General features: G+C 38.3%; 1 protein-coding gene across 1 annotated transcript in view; it reads left to right on the top strand.

Moving 5' to 3' along the window:
- Positions 1-18,295, top strand: part of LOC120530490 (proprotein convertase subtilisin/kexin type 4-like) — a 55,471-nt gene that overhangs the window by 13,138 nt on the left and 24,038 nt on the right. Inside the window, exons 4-6 of the mRNA XM_039754921.1 lie at positions 6,849-6,971; positions 16,840-16,916; positions 17,302-17,390. Coding sequence (XP_039610855.1) covers positions 6,849-6,971; positions 16,840-16,916; positions 17,302-17,390 — 289 coding nt within the window. The remainder of the gene's footprint in view (positions 1-6,848; positions 6,972-16,839; positions 16,917-17,301; positions 17,391-18,295) is intronic.

Here is an 18,295-nt window from a genome sequence, read left to right as displayed (position 1 = left end):
ATTTATAACATTTTGAAAATGTCTGGAATTTTGGCTCCTAAAATTTGAAAAATTCCAAATCCTTATCATTGGTAAAAATTGAAAACTGTAAACCACTCAACATTTGCGGAAGTAGTGCGTACACTTCTTCCCCAGAATCTTCACTTCCATTCCGGTAGTGAACAATGCAGATATTGACGAGAATAGTCAATTTCTGTCCAACTTGGCTTTTTCACTTCATCTTTTGAGTTCAGCTTTATCTTCTTGGCGAGTAGACAGTTCATTATAAATGTTATTCCTTTCCTGTAACTAAGTGAATTTATTCAAAATCGAAATTACAATTTCACGTTTTCTATGTGAGATCTTATTTCCAATTCTTTTTTCAGCAGCTTGGTTAAATAAGAAATTTCATACATCCAGTTACAATCCATTGTATTTAAGTGCAAGGAAGTACTGGTTTGTAATATTTCAATGGGAAATATTTTTATTACCATCCGTTGTTCCAAAATGGATTTATAGTTGTAAACGAATGAGTCGACAATTAAAGTTTCAGTTAATTAAAAAAAATCACACATTTATTCTGTCAAATAAATGCAATATTTTTTTAGTTATCAGTTGATCAAGTAATAAGTGACTTCTTCCAGTAATTTAATATTTTCCTAAGTCTTTCATTGTCATTTACCTATTATGCCAAAAAGAAAGTGCAAGTTCACAGACTACTTGAACAACAAATCTCCTTGTTTTCGAAAGGGCAGAACAGACTCAGTTAAGGGGCTAATGCTCGCAAGATTCAATTTCAGTAGCACGCTATGTAAAGATTTCTGTTCATATTTATCCAAGGATCTAGATATACTGAGAAAAATAGCTCCAGTGGAAAATTATAAAAAAATGTCGATAAATGCAATTAAACTAAATTGAAAAGAGTAAAATTATTTTTATTTTACTAGACGTGAATTTACCATGTGTGTCATTTTTACAGGTTTAGGACAGTTAAACTATTCAAATAAGAATGGAAGGAACGAAGTCTGTTAATTTAAGAGGTTTGACGTATTCAAAATATTTAATGGGTTATTAGTTTGCCAGTGACTGTGATTGTGGCCATCATATCATAATTATAGTGATAAACTGTTACGAAAGGTTTATATCATTTTAAAAAACCATAAGACAGTATAAAGGCGTATTATGGCATCATAGAGAATGGCGTCCTCAAAAGTCCTCATTTTTCAACCTAAATGCCCTCATTTCCAGAGAAAGAGAGTTGGCAGCCCTACACTTAGCACCTCAGCGCCTAGAGGTTTAAATGTTTCCAGATGCAGAAAAAGCTTTTGACAGAGTGGAATGGGGACTGTACCTCTTTTATTATTTTGTGCGTATCTGGGTTTGGTCCACATATTGTCACCTGGATTAAATTACTTTGCTCAAGTAAAGCTGAGTGAACAACATAAATTCACATTATTTCAGGTGAGAACATGGAACCGGACAATGTGGTCTTCTATCTCCAGTGCTATTTGCAATTACAATTGAACAACTGGCCACTTGTTTTTGGCAAAACTAAGAAAGGAAGGGAATAATCAGGGAAGGAAAGGCACAAAAAATATCTCTGTGTGGATTGTATGATTCTGTTCATAAGTCACAGAAATGAACCACTGCTGATCTTAATAAATATATTTCAAGAGTTGCGGATTTTAAATTAATCTGGAGAAAAGCATGCTTTTTCCCAGTAAACTCATTAACGCATAACAACTATTGGAAGGCTAACTGCTGTCGATGTCAGATCAGTTCAGTTTTTTGGCAGTTACTGTAACAAGGAAGCTTAAAGATCTTTTTTAAACTTAATTTTGGCAATTTGATGGAAAGTAATAAACAAAATGTGAATAGATGGTCAACTCCTCACCTCATTTTTCATAGTTAAGATGAATGTCCATGCCAAATTTGTATTTCTGCTTTAGAGTAACCCTACATTCTATTTTTAAAAAGCCTGACTCCGTTATAAGGTTGTTTATATGAAAAGCAAAAAGATCATGTATTAAAAAAAAATCAGAATTACCAGGACTGGCCTGGCATTGACTGACTGGCTTTCAGCTCTAGTGCTGGGCTGAAGAAGAATTCAGTGCAGAATACTCACCTGCCTGGCTGAATCTGGAAAGAAAATCTTGTAAGAAGTTGTCTCTGTGCGCTCTGCTCAGTGCACCGATCACTGATTATTATCACCAAGTCTACTATTAATCAGATTGTGCTTCGCTCACACAGAAGACTCTGCTCTCTACCCTGCTCGATTATAGGATAACTTTGCATTTGAGCCCTTTGCTCAATTTAACAGATACTGGACATCTCAGCCTTCTGAGATCTTTATATCGATAACACGTTTGCACCTTTTGATCAGCTCTGTTGGACATACAGAACATATTTTTTCTTTTATTTGCAAGTTAGGGACATTGCAAAAACAAATTTGTTTAACTTTCTTAATCCTCCACTAATGCTGACACTCAAAAATATTTTATTTATTTATTTATTATTATTATTTATATTTTATTACAATCCATGCAAAGCAATCAAGTTTTTACAAAAAGAAGAATTGAGTTAAGAACAGATCAATCCCCACCCCTGAGAGAGAGAGCAAGCCAAACGGCGTAAAATTTAAGGCTTGTAAACATACCATCCATTTTCTAACCCGCTGAATCCGAATACAGGGTCACAGGGGTCCACTGGAGCCAATCCCAGCCAACAATCCTGGGCAGGGTGCCAACCCACCGCAGGACACACACAAACACACCCACAGGCCAATTTAGAATCGCCAATCCACCTAACCTGCATGTCTTTGGATTGTGGGAGGAAACCCACGCAGACACGGGGAGAACATGCAAACTCCACGCAGGGAGGACCCGGGAAGCGAACCCAGGTCAACTAACTGTGAGGCAGCAGCGCTACCACTGCGCCACCATGCCGCGCTTGTAAACATACCTAAATTAATAAATTCTCTGTGCTTTATAAACTTATTTTAAAATATTACTGATTAGATCCTGCCATGTTTTGAAAAAAGTCTGTACGGTTCCTCTAACTGAGTATTTGATTTTTTCCAATTTCAAATAATATAACACATCGGTTTCCCACTGACTTAAAAGAGGAGAGTTTGGGTTCTTCCAGTTTATCAGAATAAGTCTGCGTGCCAACAGTGTAGTGAATGCAATCACAATTTGTTTGTCTTTCTCCACCTTAAGACCCTCTGGAAGAACACCAAACACAGCTGTTAATGGGTTAGGAGGGATTGTGAGTCCAAGACTATCTGAGAGGTAATTAAAAATGTTTGTCCAGAATAATGTTAATTTGGAGCAGGCCCAGAACATGTGACCTAGTGAGGCTGGGGCTTGGTTGCAACGTTCGCAGGTTTAGTAATAAGAATAATAATAGCAACATTTCTAGACTTTATCAATTGATGTCCTGGTCTTCAACAATCCCAGGAAAGAGCCACTTTATTTATCAATATCTCAGGCAAGAAGTGGAATTCAGTAATTCACAACACTCATCTTTCACTCATTTGTTCATAGCACACTGTGATTCAGCTAAGAATTGAACACCGGACACATTGCTCCAAATTAAAATGATCTAAAATATGTCAGAGATAGGACCCAAATTGGTGATGATTAGATTAGACTAGATACACTTTTTTTTCCCCAATGCCAGGTAACTCCAGCCTCGCTTGGGCATACTGTATGTTGTGGGGAAAGATATTTACTTATCTATCAGGTGGTGTAGGGTTTATGCTTATTGCATATCTTTTTACAGCAGTGTTTGGAGTTATTTCTCTCTATTATTAAAAAAAATCTTGAAAGGAGATGAGATGTGATTGTCTCAGAGACATACTTTCACGTTCCGCGAGACAGGTCTTCATGCCAAGAGATGTAGCCATGCCCGGGGCCAGAAGTCCTGCGAGACAAGAGCTTATGCAAAAAGATTTGGAAAAGTCCTTCATGGTTATGTCAGACACATTTTTTGTAGACAGAAGAAACAATATTCACTCATGGGTAGTTATATGTTGCTATGTCACGATGCAAATCCAAACACGGAATCAAATTCAATGTGATATGGATGACAAGGTAAAAGAGAAAAGAGATTGAATATATGGACATAGGTGATATGACAGAAGTGCAGCTGATTAAGCAAAGTGGACCTAAAAAAAAAAAACTGTTCACCGTTTAAGAGGGGGTGACAGAGGGTGACTGCGTCTCCTCGGGGTGCGTTTGGCCCTGCTCTTCACAACGCAAGTGGATGGGCGAAGCGAGCAAGGGGTGAAACCCCTAGTTTAAATAATCTTAGACAATCTGTTGATAAACTGACTATTATTTCATGCAACTAATTTGTTGACTCTTCTCAATTGGAAGAACCTTTGTAGCTGCGTCTTCCCCAGGTTTCTAAAATCGAGCAGATACTGAGTTAGCAAGGTAGGACCCCGCATAAGTCAAATATGTAACAAAAGAAATTTCTCATTCCACCAAAGTTCATTTTAAAAAGGTTTAGTGAAAATTCTAAGTAAAACAGTTCAAACAAAAATAGAGAAAAAAGTTGTTACACACGCAGGATAAAAGGCACAAAAGGAAAAAGTGTTTCTTCTGCAAACTTAACTTGATCATGTTAAACTTCAGTTACTTTCTATAGTTAAATGTTTTGTTATTTCTCTACGGTAAACTTATATATGCTTTACTTAATACAGTCAGTACATTCAGTACGTTCTATACGTATGGCACATTCAATATGGTCAATATGTTCAATATGGTTTGAAGCTGTTGGCCTTCCAGTCCTTACCAACTGCAAGGCAGATTGCAAACTGGGACTAATCTGTAGTCAGAGAGGCAAGAAACAATTAGAGTATTCCATTTCAATTTAGCTTGTGGGGGATATAATAGAATCTCCAATAGTCTATGCATTAATATATAGGCAAACACTATAGCAAAATTATGAAAATACGTCATTTGATTTAACATAACCTTACTAAATAACAAAAGACTCTTACAATCTTAATACACCTTCCCTAACTCAATGTAGAAATTATATTTTTTATGATTTAAAACTAGAAAAAAATAATTCTCTTTGCATGGAACAGTGTAGAGCATCTTTAGAATATGGCAAAAGTTCATTAATATTATTCTAAAATAAGTCTGCTGGGCTCTTGCCTATTATTTAACCTATTATTTAATTCATGAGAGGTTGAATAGCACAGTGGGTCTCTTTACTATATATTGCTGATTAGTTCCCTGTTTGGGTTGAAGTTGGGAATTTTAGTGACTCTTATGATCACAATCTTAATTGTTACGGTGATATACCGGTATGGCACTTTTTGTATTTTTGATTGAACAGACTGTGGTCCGGCCGGGACGCCCAGGAGGACGTGAGGAGGGCTTGTGCCTCCTCCAGACCGTGAGGGGGCGTCCGTCCTGGTTCTGTTGGGAGCCACGGCTCGAGGGCATAAAAGCCCTACCCTGTAGGGGCCCGTGGCCACCGCCAGGCGGCGCCCCGATGCCGGTTTACCCCGTGTGGTCTTTGGCCGGGGATGGAGCCCGGCCGGGACGCCTTGGAGGACCAGAGGAGGGTGTGTGCCTCCTCCAGCCCGAGTGGGGGTGTCCGTCCTGGTTATCCAGGGGGCCTCGGGTAGGGGGCTTTGAAGTCCAGCCCTGTAGGGACCCGTGGCCACCGCCAGGCGGCGCCCCAGTGCCTGTTTGTCCCGGGAGCCCGGCACTTCCGCCACACCAGGAAGTGCCGGGGGGAAGACGACCGGGTAGACACGGACGGCTTCCGAGTGCGCAGCCGGCACTTCCGCCACACAGGGGTGTGGCCACCGCTAAGTGCCGGGGAGCAGCTGGAACCCGTCCGGTTCCCATAGCGCCTCCTCCAGTCGGTGGTGGACGTCGGGAGGCAGTGTTGGCGAAACTTGAGAGAGGACAGGAGGCGGCCAGGAAGGCACAAGAGACTGTGGGCCTGGACATTGGGGAAATCGGTGCGAGAAGGCACTGGGGTTTGTGAGTGTGCATTGGACATTTATAGTTGTAAATAGTGTGAATAAACAGTGTGTGGGTTGAAAATATGTTGTCCGTCTGTCTGTGCCGGGGCCAGCGTTCACAAGACCTTAATTTAATTTTATTTCATTGAAACTTATGTTACAGCAATTCCTTTGTTATACAGTTTTTGGAATAATAAAAGGTAACAATTTAGTTGAGGTACTGGAAAATTGTGTCTATTACTCACTTAGTCTTCCGTAACAAGACCTTAACAAAGGCCTGTTTTAGTATTAAGAGAAATCCGTCTCACTCAAGACATTTCTGACCGTTCCAAAGTGAAATTATTTTAGTAAGCCACACTGCACAGATGACAACTTTATACCAAAAGGAGCCTCTGTTAAGATCTTGTTACATAAGAGTAAAGGAGTAATAAATACAACTTTGCATTACCTAAAGTATTACTCAATAAAACTTAAAAACAAAAGAAAAAGAAACTATGCTGAACTTTTGCAGGTGACATGTTGGTCACATCAGTATCTTTGACTGACTGCTTTATTTGAAAGCATTGTCTTCCTTTGCTGTCTAAACTCATATGGATGGAATATCTTCTATGATTTCAATAAGATTTCACATTGTATATCTAACAGACTTGCCATTTACTTATTTTAATGCAATCTTTAAAACTGATAAAATCATGCTTATCCAGCTACAGAATTGTCTCTAGGCATCCTGATAACATCGGCTGCCTAATCAACATAAAGTCCTAGTCACATTTAGAGCCCTATGACACCTAGTGACAAACTTGAGTTGCAACTTGTCACCTTGCATGTTTATGGTAGGACAATGACAATTAATCTCTGTTTGGTGTCTAATTTTCAGAGCAAGGACTTTCATTTGAACGTGACATCTGCTTGGGATAAAGGCTTTACTGGAAAAGGGGTGGTAGTCACCATTGTAGATGATGGCATAGAGAAGAACCATCCTGACCTCATCACCAATTACGTGAGTATCAATGTTGTGGATGGCAGGCATGCCCTCTGTATGAGAAGCTTTCATTTACACTTGAAATGCTGTAATTGTATCATATCAAAGGGACACAAAGCACTGGGGGAACTCTAAAAATGACATACTGTAGTATTCATATTGTCTTGGAGACAAATCAAGGCAGGTCACAACACAGGGCAGAGTGCTAGTCCATTGTAGGAAGTGCAGGCCCCAGAACAACAACTTTATTTAGTTCTATAGCACATTTCATGAAACAAAGTGCTTCACAAGATTTCAAAAAAGGCTGCAATTAAAAACAAAACAAATTAGAAAGAAATAAAAATAAGAAGGGATAAACAGCATACCAAAAATATTAGATAATAATAAATCAATTTGCATTTATATAACACATATATACAAGTAATAGAAAAAGTCCTTTGTTTTAAGTCTCTAATGTTGAGTCTGATGCTTTAGTAAGATGGCTGGGGAGGACAAGAAGAAAATCAAACAAAAAAAAATCCAAAACAAATTCTGCTGGGTTTCTGAGGCCAAAAGACCACCCAGCCCCCCACTGGGCATTCTACCTAACATAAAATATATTTTTAAGCTTCCTCCTTGAAGGTTTGATGCAGTGGGTTTCATCAACTCTTTGAGGATCCGCTTTTATTCCAACATCACAGATAGCTACAGAGCAATTTGATTAGGTGGTGGTGCAAAAGAAGACGGAGAAAACTAGAGATTAATAATGATTGCAAATCCAAGAAGGAAATAATATTTTTATGTTCTATTAGAAATAGAAGTAAAATGCTGCTATGAAAAAGTCATATGAGTTTTTTAAAATGTTGCATGGTATTATCCTGGTGCATGTCTATCAGGAAAGAATTTCAGATTTTTGGTGTCCAACAGCAAAATGTCACCTCACCAATTCTTTTATACTTAGCTGTGACAATAATAAGCCAGCCAGTGTTTCAGGATGTAAGGTTACGACAGAATATATAAGGGACAGGCACTTCAAAATATTAGAAGAAGCAAGAGCGATAGATAGATAGATAGATAGATAGATAGATAGATAGATAGATAGATAGATAGATAGATAGATAGATAACTTTATTTGTCCCCAGGGGGAAATTTGGTTTTCACAGAAGCTCTTTAAATAAATAAAAACACATACATAGGTACTTATTTACAGTAAGTAAATAAATGAATAAATAGACACCAACACTTTGGTCTGATCACACACAAGAATTACTGTAAAGCAACAGAATTCAAAAGAATGAAAAGCTCTGCCTTGGCTGTCACAGCGAGTCATTATGCAGGCGTATTGCTGTTTATATTAAGAAGCCTTCGGTAGCATTTTTTGACACACTACTGTTTGTTGGCTGTAAGTCCGTACTATTAGTGTGTCAGAGAGAGGATGTGCAGAGTTGTTCATGATGGCACTCAGTTTTGTTTTCTCTCCATAGCTACTACCTCCAGAAGGTTCCAGAGTGCTACATATACCATTTTTATTATTTTAAAGTAATTTAAATTCTAAAGGGACACTGGTAACCAATGTAACAATGCTAAAATTGATGCAATGTGCTCAAGATTTTCTTTTTCTGATTTTTATCCCTGCTGCTGTATTCTAAACTTGCTGCAGGCATTGGGTGTCTTTCTTAGCTGGTCCTGTGAGACGTGCCTGGGAGTAATCGGTTTGACTAAAAACAATTAGTTTAACGATTAATTAATTTTGTCAGCAATTTGCAATACCATGAAAGGTCTAACTTTTTTATCGTTACATAAATAAAACAATGCAGTTCTAGTAATCTGGTTAATTTTTTTATTTTATTTTTTTCTCGAGTCATCTGGAGTTTTTTTTCTGTTTTTTCTCTCCTCCCTGGCCATCAGACCTTACTTTTATTCTGTGTTAATTAGTGCTCCCTAATTTTAATTATTTATTTTGTCTTTTTTCTCTTTCTTCGTCATGTAAAGCACTTTGAGCTACATTGTTTGTATGAAAATGTGCTATAGAAATAAATGTTGTTGCTGTTGTTAATGGGCTATTTAAAGTTTAAGTTAGAGTCCACAAAGACAACTAAATTCTTTACTTCGGCCTTGACTTTTAATTCTAAGGAATGAAGTTTATTTCTAAGGCATTCAGTGTTTGCATTTTTGGCAACAACTTTGATTTCTGTTTTTTCCTTGTTTAACTTAATGAAATAACTATTCGTCCATTCAGAAATACAAGTAGGACACTGGGTCAGAGAGTTTCAGAGTCACCAGGTGCTATAGAGAAGTAAAGCTGCATGTCACTATTTTCTCAGTGCAGAGCTTTATGATATGATTTTTAAAAAAGAAAATCTCAAAAGTGTATCTGTCAAAATGAGGGCGGACTTTTAAGGTGAATTACTACAATGCTGAGTCCTTGCATTCTCAACAAAGAAATGAACAATTGTATAAAATGTATACATAATGGGCCCTAATTGCATATGTTGGGTTATAAATATTTTTAAATATTTAACTATTTTATCTTTATTTGTTTTGTTGAAATTAATTCTGATATTTTTCCATAATCTTTTCATCACGTCCTTAAAGATGCCAGTAAGTGCTACTAAACACAACTTCTTTTTGGGGCATAGCACAATGTTTCTCGGCCTTTTTGATGTCGCCATCCACTTTTTCACATGTAGGTATCTTTGTGACCCAAAGTGAAGATGATCATCAGTTTTCGGGCCCAGGGTGGATTGATTGCATCAGAGCTGGTAGCGGAAATATATTATATAGAAATATATTGAGGCAATGCTAATTGGTTAGGAAGCCTGCCATGACTCAGTGCGTAACCCACTGATGTTTTAAAGAATAGGAACTTGTGACCCACTGGTGCCAGCCTACGATCTGCCCCAGTGGTTGAGAAACACTGACATAGTAGACCCCAGTTTGATAGTGGATGAATGTTTGCCTTTAGCTCTGAAATTTATGACCCTTAAAGGAAAGTTGTTTTACATTTTCTATAGCAAATACTAAAAAAAAAAGAATTTTAGCTTGTCTGAAACATTCAGTTTTGTTTATACCTTTGCATGAAAGTTCACCCATCTTTGCTACTCTTACCTATTAAACATTTTTTTATTTCTAGTTGACCAGAAACTTTGGTTCTCCATCCACCATCAGCAAATTTTGGTTGTGCTTTGCTGAATCTGTTAGGGGCACATGTCAGGGGGCATACAAACAACCTTACTTGAACAATTTAAAGTCACAATTCATTTGAGGCCTGATAGAGGAAACTGAAATCACTAAAGAGAAACGCATGAGAATGTGCAAATGGTGTACGATTAATATGCTGCCAAGAGGCCACGCTGTCTCATTGTACCAACCACATAACCATAGTTTTTGCATAATGATAGTTGGTAGTTAAAATGGTTAAAAGGTTAACTTACTGAATAAACAAACAGTAGAAATTCAGAAGTCATTCATAAATATAATTAGGCTTCTATTTGTTTGTGAGGGTATAGAAAAATAGGAGTTAATTTAATGGATTTGTGCTGTTGAATGATTATCTCCTGATCTACTGATTAGCAGCTACTAACATCGAAACAGAAACAGTGAGGTTTGCATCTAACATTTTGTGGTAAAAATCCCTAGGGGTCCATATTTTGTGAATTAGTGAATCATCCCTCTTCCTTGACCCTTATCTCCAGTTTGATGAAAAATCCCAGGCATTTCTTCTGCAATAACAAGAACCGACAATAAACTCCAGAGGTCAGCAACTCACTGTCTTTTAAAATTCTAATGTTTTTCTATGCTTCATCTACTCTGTTTTCCTGTGTTTGTACAAATATTTAGTGGTGGGAAATTAACAGGCCCCCTTTTGTTTTACACTCCAATTCCTTTGCCATTAGCACACACTGCCTACTTTATTTCTTTATAGCTGTATACTCTTAATATCGTCATGTGTACCGAGTGTGGTGAAATTCAGATTTGCATATGTTAATCAACATGCCACCTTTCTCTGATGCATTTAAAAAAAGTCAAGGGAGCAAAATGAGCAATTCATATAAAGCACCTCTGTTCATTTAAAGATTTTACAAAACGTCTGTTCAATAAATGAGTGTCTGTATAGGGTGGTCCAGATCTAATTATGCAATTTTCATTACGCTATAACTTATTAAGTTTATTACATAGAAAATCATCCAAAAAATCCCAGACCATTGAGAAGTGTGCAAACTGACGACATGAAAAATCGTCTTTGCACCGGACTGGAATTGTCCCAGCATAAATCAAAGCCATGCAGACAATCTGGATCTGCATAATTACAGTAGATCTGGACCACCCTGTATGTCTAGGGGTTTGCACGTTCTCTCCATATTTGCTTTGGTTTTCACCACGTAATTCACTGCTTCTCCAATATCCCAAAACACCTGTTATAGTAGGCCATTTGGGAAGTCTAAACCTCACGTGAGTCTTTGAGGGTGCCTTATGATGGACCTGTGTGCCATGCACTGTTAAGTCCAGGCTTGTGTGCTCAGCCATGCTCCCATGGAAAAAGTGGGTGCAGTTATAGCTTGATGAACATAACATAACACAAGGGAACGGAATGGAACGGAAGAAAAGAACAGAACAGAATACAGTTAATCCATTTCAAGGTTAATGGTAGCTATCAACTACTACCAGCACAGTCAGAAACAAGGCAAGAGTTTGCAGGATGAGATGTTAGCCAATTGCAAATAAATATTTTTAAGTACAGTTTTAATTTTTGAATTAATTTCTGTTATGGCAATTTAGTATTTAGTAGTGATGAGCAAACTCTGATGAATTTGCTTTGCTTTGAGTTTGGTGAAAATGCAGACATGTTTGGAAATTTTGGCAAAATCTGTCAAAGTCAGTAGGGAAGGAGAAAGTGAGATAGTTTTGAGTGGATTATAATAATACAGTCTTTTCTTAAGTATCCCAGAGGACGAGGCAAGTGTCCACCAAATGCTGGACTGATAATTGTGGCCAAAACTGTGACCTGAGCTGTGAGGCAAAAGTGCTAACCAGAGTGCCACCGTGTCTCCCTAATTGTTCTCCGAGTCCACAATATTGAGAACTTTGGCTCTCTCTGCATCTTACAAACTTCAGCCACTATAACTAACACCCATGGAGCCTGGGATGCAAGGGATCAGTGATATATACTTGAGGGGCTATCCCTGTCACTACCTGATCTGTGCTACATAGCTACTTAATCCAACAGTGAAGACACAACACGCAATATAAAATAAATCTATGCAGAAGAATGCAATATTTTCATAATATTATCATTATAGTCAAATAATATACCCCTCAAATCAAAGAAAATGGCAAGTTCTTTTTTTAATGCATACTACAGAAAAATCTGGTTGGAGTACCAGTCATGTAGTCACATTATGCATGCATGTATACATCACTAACTATTCATGCATGCAAGCTACAAATCCGATCACACAGAGACATCACACATGCGTGTGTACATCATAAACCGTTTGTGCATGCATGATGAGGATCAGGTAACCTGAGTATGGTATCACTGCAGCATGGCACTTCCTCCCTGGAGCTCCAAGTAGGTGGGGTTGACTTAATGGACATTTTTTTCACATGGGCGTAGTTCCAGACCTCTGCAGTTCTGCGATTCTGGAGCCATGCTAAACATCCAATTGGATTGCACGTTTAAGCCACTTCATTTACATAACTGTCGTCATTATTTGAGTCAGAAAACCCAAATTTTAACCAGCTATAATCTTACCAGGTGCATCACATAACATCACTGACATATAATGCAAAGCAATGGCATCCTCAACAGAGCAGAGCTCTGAAGGTCAGCACCTATACTCTACTGAGACTCTACTGCATTATTTGAGTCAGGTAACTCTCCCATGACCCTAACCTTAACCACAGAGTAACAGGGCATATCACATAATATTCGCGATATATAATGCAAAGCAATAACCTCCTCAATGGAGCAGAGCTCTGTAGGTCTGCACCTAAACTTTATTGAGATGCTATTACATTGTTTGAGTCAGGTAACCCTCCCACAGCCCTAGTATTAACCATAGAGTTGCAGTGCATATTGTATAACAGCACTGATGTATAATGCAAAGCAACAACCTCCTCCAAGTAGTGGAGCTCTGGATGTCCGCACCTAAACTTTATTGAGATGCTATTGCATTATCTGAGTAAGATAACCCTTCCATGACCAAAATCTTAACCTGAGAATAACAGGGTGTATCACATAACATTCCCGATGTATAATGTAAAGCATTAACCTCCTCCACAGTATGAAGCTGTAGAGGTCCGTACTTAGGCTCTGTTGAGACTCTGTTGCATTTTTACTATTCGAGTCCAGTAACTCTCCCATGGCCATTGTTGAGGCTCCGGGCTGCAGAGGTATATACTTGGGTAATACTGTAAAGTGTGAGATCGGATAGATCAAATGCAGTACGCAGGCATGAAAGTTCTATGCATGTGTCATGTAAATAAGACAGGATACATGGATGACATTCCCATCGATCATTTGCTGCTACAGCTCTGTTGTTAATAATAATTGAAAAATATTTTGTAAAATTCCACTGGAAGGCCGTAGGGATCTGCTGCTTTCCCACTCTGGAGTGAGTTTATAGCATCTATTAGCTCTGAGAGTGTCAGAAATTTGTCAAGATCTTCTGAGATAAGAGTATCAAGCTCTGGTATTTGTTTTGTATTAAATAATTCGTTAGATTGTATCTTGCCTTCTTTAAACTGAAAGGAACATAAGGACTTATAAGTTGTATTTTTATAGTCCCTGCAGTTATCTTCATTTGTGTTGGTAATTTCTGTTACTGTGTTAGTAATATTTGTAGTAATTGCAGTGATCCAAGCACGTCAATTTGTTATGGTATTGAACTCCTTTATGATTTTGAATTTGATTTTTGGTTTACCCTTGTACTTTGTTGTTTGCTCTTTTGATATTGACCTTAACTGATGAGAAAAATATTTGGCGTGAATTGAATTCACTTCACAAAAAAAAAATTCAAAATAAATTGGCTTTTGTTTCCAGTGAAATTCATGCCATTCACTCAAGAAAGACCACATTTCTATGCATTGATTCTGCATATGTCTGCCTGTCATTTAGTATTTAAATTTGGATCTCAAGTTAAAAAAAATGATCCCCTCAACTTGGATAAGATGGTTGCTAGGCAACAACATGGGAGATGATTTTTGGTAGTAGTGCCTTTCCTTGTACTGAGTGTTCCTGTGAAGAAAATACAATAATGTGCACAGTGGTGTGTTTTAGTCTTTCTTAATATGGTGTAATCAGAAGGGGGTGCCACCTAGCTGCAAACCCAAGACACAGTAATACCCAACACACCATTAGAATAAAATAAAAGATATATATTTATCCTCAGTATGTTTCCATGCCACCTTTCCAAAGAAAGTGTTGCCTGCTGCCTACCTACTGTTACTCAGTGATGTGAGGCAGCGGGCTCCCTTTTAAGCTGGGCCTGGGAATGCTTCTGGTGCCATGCCCTGTCTTACTGGAAGCACTTCCATGCCCAAATATAAAGTAGGAAGGTCCTACCTCGACAGTGTCCTATATCAGCACCCAAGGACCTCAACAGGGTTACACTTCCAGACTCCAACTCTGAAGCACCCCTGTGGGTGTCCTGATTGGGCTTCCACACAAGGACCACTGCCATCTGGTGTGTGAAGGATGGAACAGCTCCCAACTCTTGGCTTCTATTGGTACATCCATTACATTATACTGGCTGGGCAAAAAGTTATTTTGTCATTCCGCTGGCCAATCCATCTGTTGTTCTGCTCTGGGTAACAAACCATCCCCCTTCCCAGTTGGGTTGCCTGTTCTCTTCCTACAATAGAAATATGCAGCACATCACATTTTCAATAAACTAGGGTGCTTTGGGGTGGCACGGTGGTGCAGCGGGTAGCGCTGCTGCCTCACAGTTTGAAGACCCAGGTTTGCTTCACGGGTCCTTCCTGCAAGGAGTTTGCATGTTCTCCCCGTGTCTGTGTGGGTTTCCTCCGAGTACTCTGGTTTTCTCCCAAAGTCCAAAGACATGCATATTAGGTGCATTGGCGATCCTAAATTGTCCCTAGTGTGTGACTGGTGTGTGGGTGTGGGTGTGCGCCCTGCCCGGGATTTGTTTCCTGCCTTGCGCCCTGTGTTGGCTGGGATTGGCTCCAGCAGACCACTGTGACCCTGTAGTTAGGATATAGAGGGTTGGATAATGGATGGATAGGAGGCTTAGCCAGGCTGGTGCTACACGCTAGCCACTTCACGGCTCTGCCGCTCACGTATGGGGATGCGGATGTGCAATTTAAACAGATTGTTATTTTCATGGAAATTTTTACATATGCATAATAGAACCAACTATTTTACATTACAGTGAGTAATTAACCATATAAAAATAGTAAAACGTAATAATTTGAAAGAAAATTATGTTTCATGTTGCGTCAGAGTTATTCGTTGCATTATACGATTTCATTCTGTTTGGATTTGAAATTAACACGCAAATACTTTTAAAACTTTATTTAAAACAATTTTTAAATGTCATTTTCATCAGTATCACATTGAATTTTGATTCTGTGTTTGTAATTACATTGTGACAACGCAATGTATAACTGCCCGTGAGTGAATTTCATTTCGTTCTCTCTAATAAATAAACCGACTTTTTCAAATGTTTGTCTCTGTGATTTATTATTGACTTTGCAAAAGCTATTCTAACGAGAAACTGTTAATGTTTTAATATGAATGGCATATCAAGATCTCTTTTGGTGTCTAATGTTATCCACGGGAGATGTACTACATTACAACAGTGTACTACTTCTTTCAACAGCTGAAGACCGGACGGTGTTAATGGTTGTAGATATTCTACAGGATATTGTAAGTTGATGTTTTCATCTTCTGCACGATCACCACCAACTGTTTCAGCATAGTCTATTGATACGCATTTAACCAATTTGCCGTATAATCAATCAACAATTTTCGCGTTAATTCGTTTGACTTCATTGTTTGTCTGTGCTGGGATTGCCAGTGTACTCATTTCTTCTGTTAAAGATGATCTTCAATAAGATTTGGACATAATACAGTAAGTCTTCTTTAATTTGGAACTTAAAGGGAGGAAAACGTACAAATTTATAAGAGCTAAGAGATCAGGAACTGTGACTGTCAAAAGCATTCATACGAATGAGAGGGGAGAGGGCCTTGTGCGTCGTTGAATATGGTTGAGAGGAGGGTGTGACTTAAAAATCTCCTGGCCAAAGTCTTGTCTCGCGGGACTTGAAATGATCTCTTTGAAAAAAGTCTTGTCTCAGGATTTCCTTTGATAATAGAGAGACATACCACTATACTTTTAGGTGATGTGAATGAGAGGCATAAAAAGAACTGATTTTATCAGTCAATGCTTTATGCAGCTGCAGAAAAAAACACATGTAATCACAAAAGTGTGAATGAAGTTTTAGGAAGCAGCACTCCTTATTTTTCTCCAAAAAAGAATCAACATTTAAAACTCCCAGAAGCTCATTCATGACTTTTCTATTTTGCTATTGTGAAATCACTTGCAAAGCTAATTTTAGTGTCAGTTTTACAAAACTTGTTTGCGAATGAATACTTGACTGTTTCACTTATCACTCTAATTTATAATAAAACTATGTGGTATTTAAATTTTGTTTGAGAAAAGTCCATATAAGTTTATGACTTTTAAGAACATCTGGATCTTTTGAATATATTCTGCCTATTGGAGGAGCACCAAGTAACAGCATGGTCTCGTCTGAGGGTGGAATGCGGATTGTATCTCAGGCTTCTCTAATATCAGGAGTCTGGGAGGTCCAGATAGAGAGAGCAGAGATTATGAGAAGTTGAAATGTCTTCCACTCAGACTGACTATATGTTTCTTCACAGGATCCTGATGCCAGCTATGACTTTGTTGACAATGATGCTGACCCTCTTCCGCGCTATACCTCGGACAACGAGAATGGGTATGGACTATGGCCTATAAAAACAGGTGCCTGACAGTCTGCTGGGAGGATGCCATAATGTGTGGTTTGTTTTGACCATTTGCTCAGTTCAAATCAGAATATTCAGGACAGAGGGATAGACTGGACTCATGTGGTTGGTTCAGATATGCTGGTCGAATCACTTCTGATCCAACATTTTATCCTTTCTGAAGGCACTTGCTCACACACAAGAGATGTTTTCAGTCAATCAAAAGATCAGTTGTTTGTCCCATAAAGTCTCACACATGGTCCATGACACCTCTCTGTTACAATAGTGAAGAAACTAGGCTTCTCAAGTTGGAAGACAGAGGCAGAAGTACACACTTGTTTATTTCAGTTTTTTATTAATTCGATTCTTATTTGACAGACATGGGACACGATGTGCAGGAGAAGTTGCAGGGATAGCAAATAACTTTATGTGTGGAGTAGGCGTGGCTCCTCATGCCAGCATTGGAGGTAAGACTCGATTTCACAAAGATAAGAAACCATAACTGATGACCACTATATAATTAAAGTTTGCAATGGCTATTGGACATATCAGCATAATAACATAAGGAATCTGATAAACAAAAGGAATCCATTCAGTCCATTAGGGCCCTTTGTTTAGCCGATAGCTAAGCTGTCCCAATCTCTGAATCCAGATATTTCGTAGAGGTTGTCAAAGCTTCTCTGTCCTGATAATTTATTCCAGATTCCCACAAGTCTTTGTGTAAAGAAGTGCTATCTGGCTTCAGTCCGAAATGCCCTTCCCTTTCATTTCTATTGGTGTCCCTGAGAATTTGATTCACCATTTAATTGAAAGAATTCTGCTCAATCTGCTCTATGGATGCCTTTGAGGACCTGCAGATCTGGATTAGGTCCTCATGCAGTTTGCTCTGCTGGAAACTAAACCAGTTTAATGACCTGAGTCTGTCTCAATAGGATTTGTCCTTTAGTTCTGGCATTCATTTGATTGCTTTCCTCGGCACAGCTTCAAGTGCTGTTAAGTCTTTCTTGTAGTATGATGACCAGAACCATATACAATACTTCAGATGTGGTCTCACTAAGACACGCCAAAAATATTATTTTATATATTATAAAACTGCTATCATATAAACATGCCATTAAGGATCACTTTTTAATGTTATGATCTAGATGTCATAATCCATTAGTTCTTTAAATAGTGAGGGAGCTAGCCTCAAAAATGTCTCAGTTTTTTCCCCACAAAACAAAAAAAGCAAAAGCTCCTGATTCCTACTTGATCTTAATTCTTTAAAGGTTTTACCCTTTCTGTTTTTTGATATTTCCTACACATTTGCCACAAAATGGCAGTGTTTCCCCCTTGTATCCAAAAATGACCCAAAAGTGCACTGTTATTGCAA

Source organism: Polypterus senegalus, chromosome 6 (genome assembly GCF_016835505.1).
Source record: "Polypterus senegalus isolate Bchr_013 chromosome 6, ASM1683550v1, whole genome shotgun sequence".
Lineage (NCBI taxonomy): Eukaryota > Metazoa > Chordata > Cladistia > Polypteriformes > Polypteridae > Polypterus > Polypterus senegalus.
This window is presented reverse-complemented; position numbering and strand designations above follow the sequence as displayed.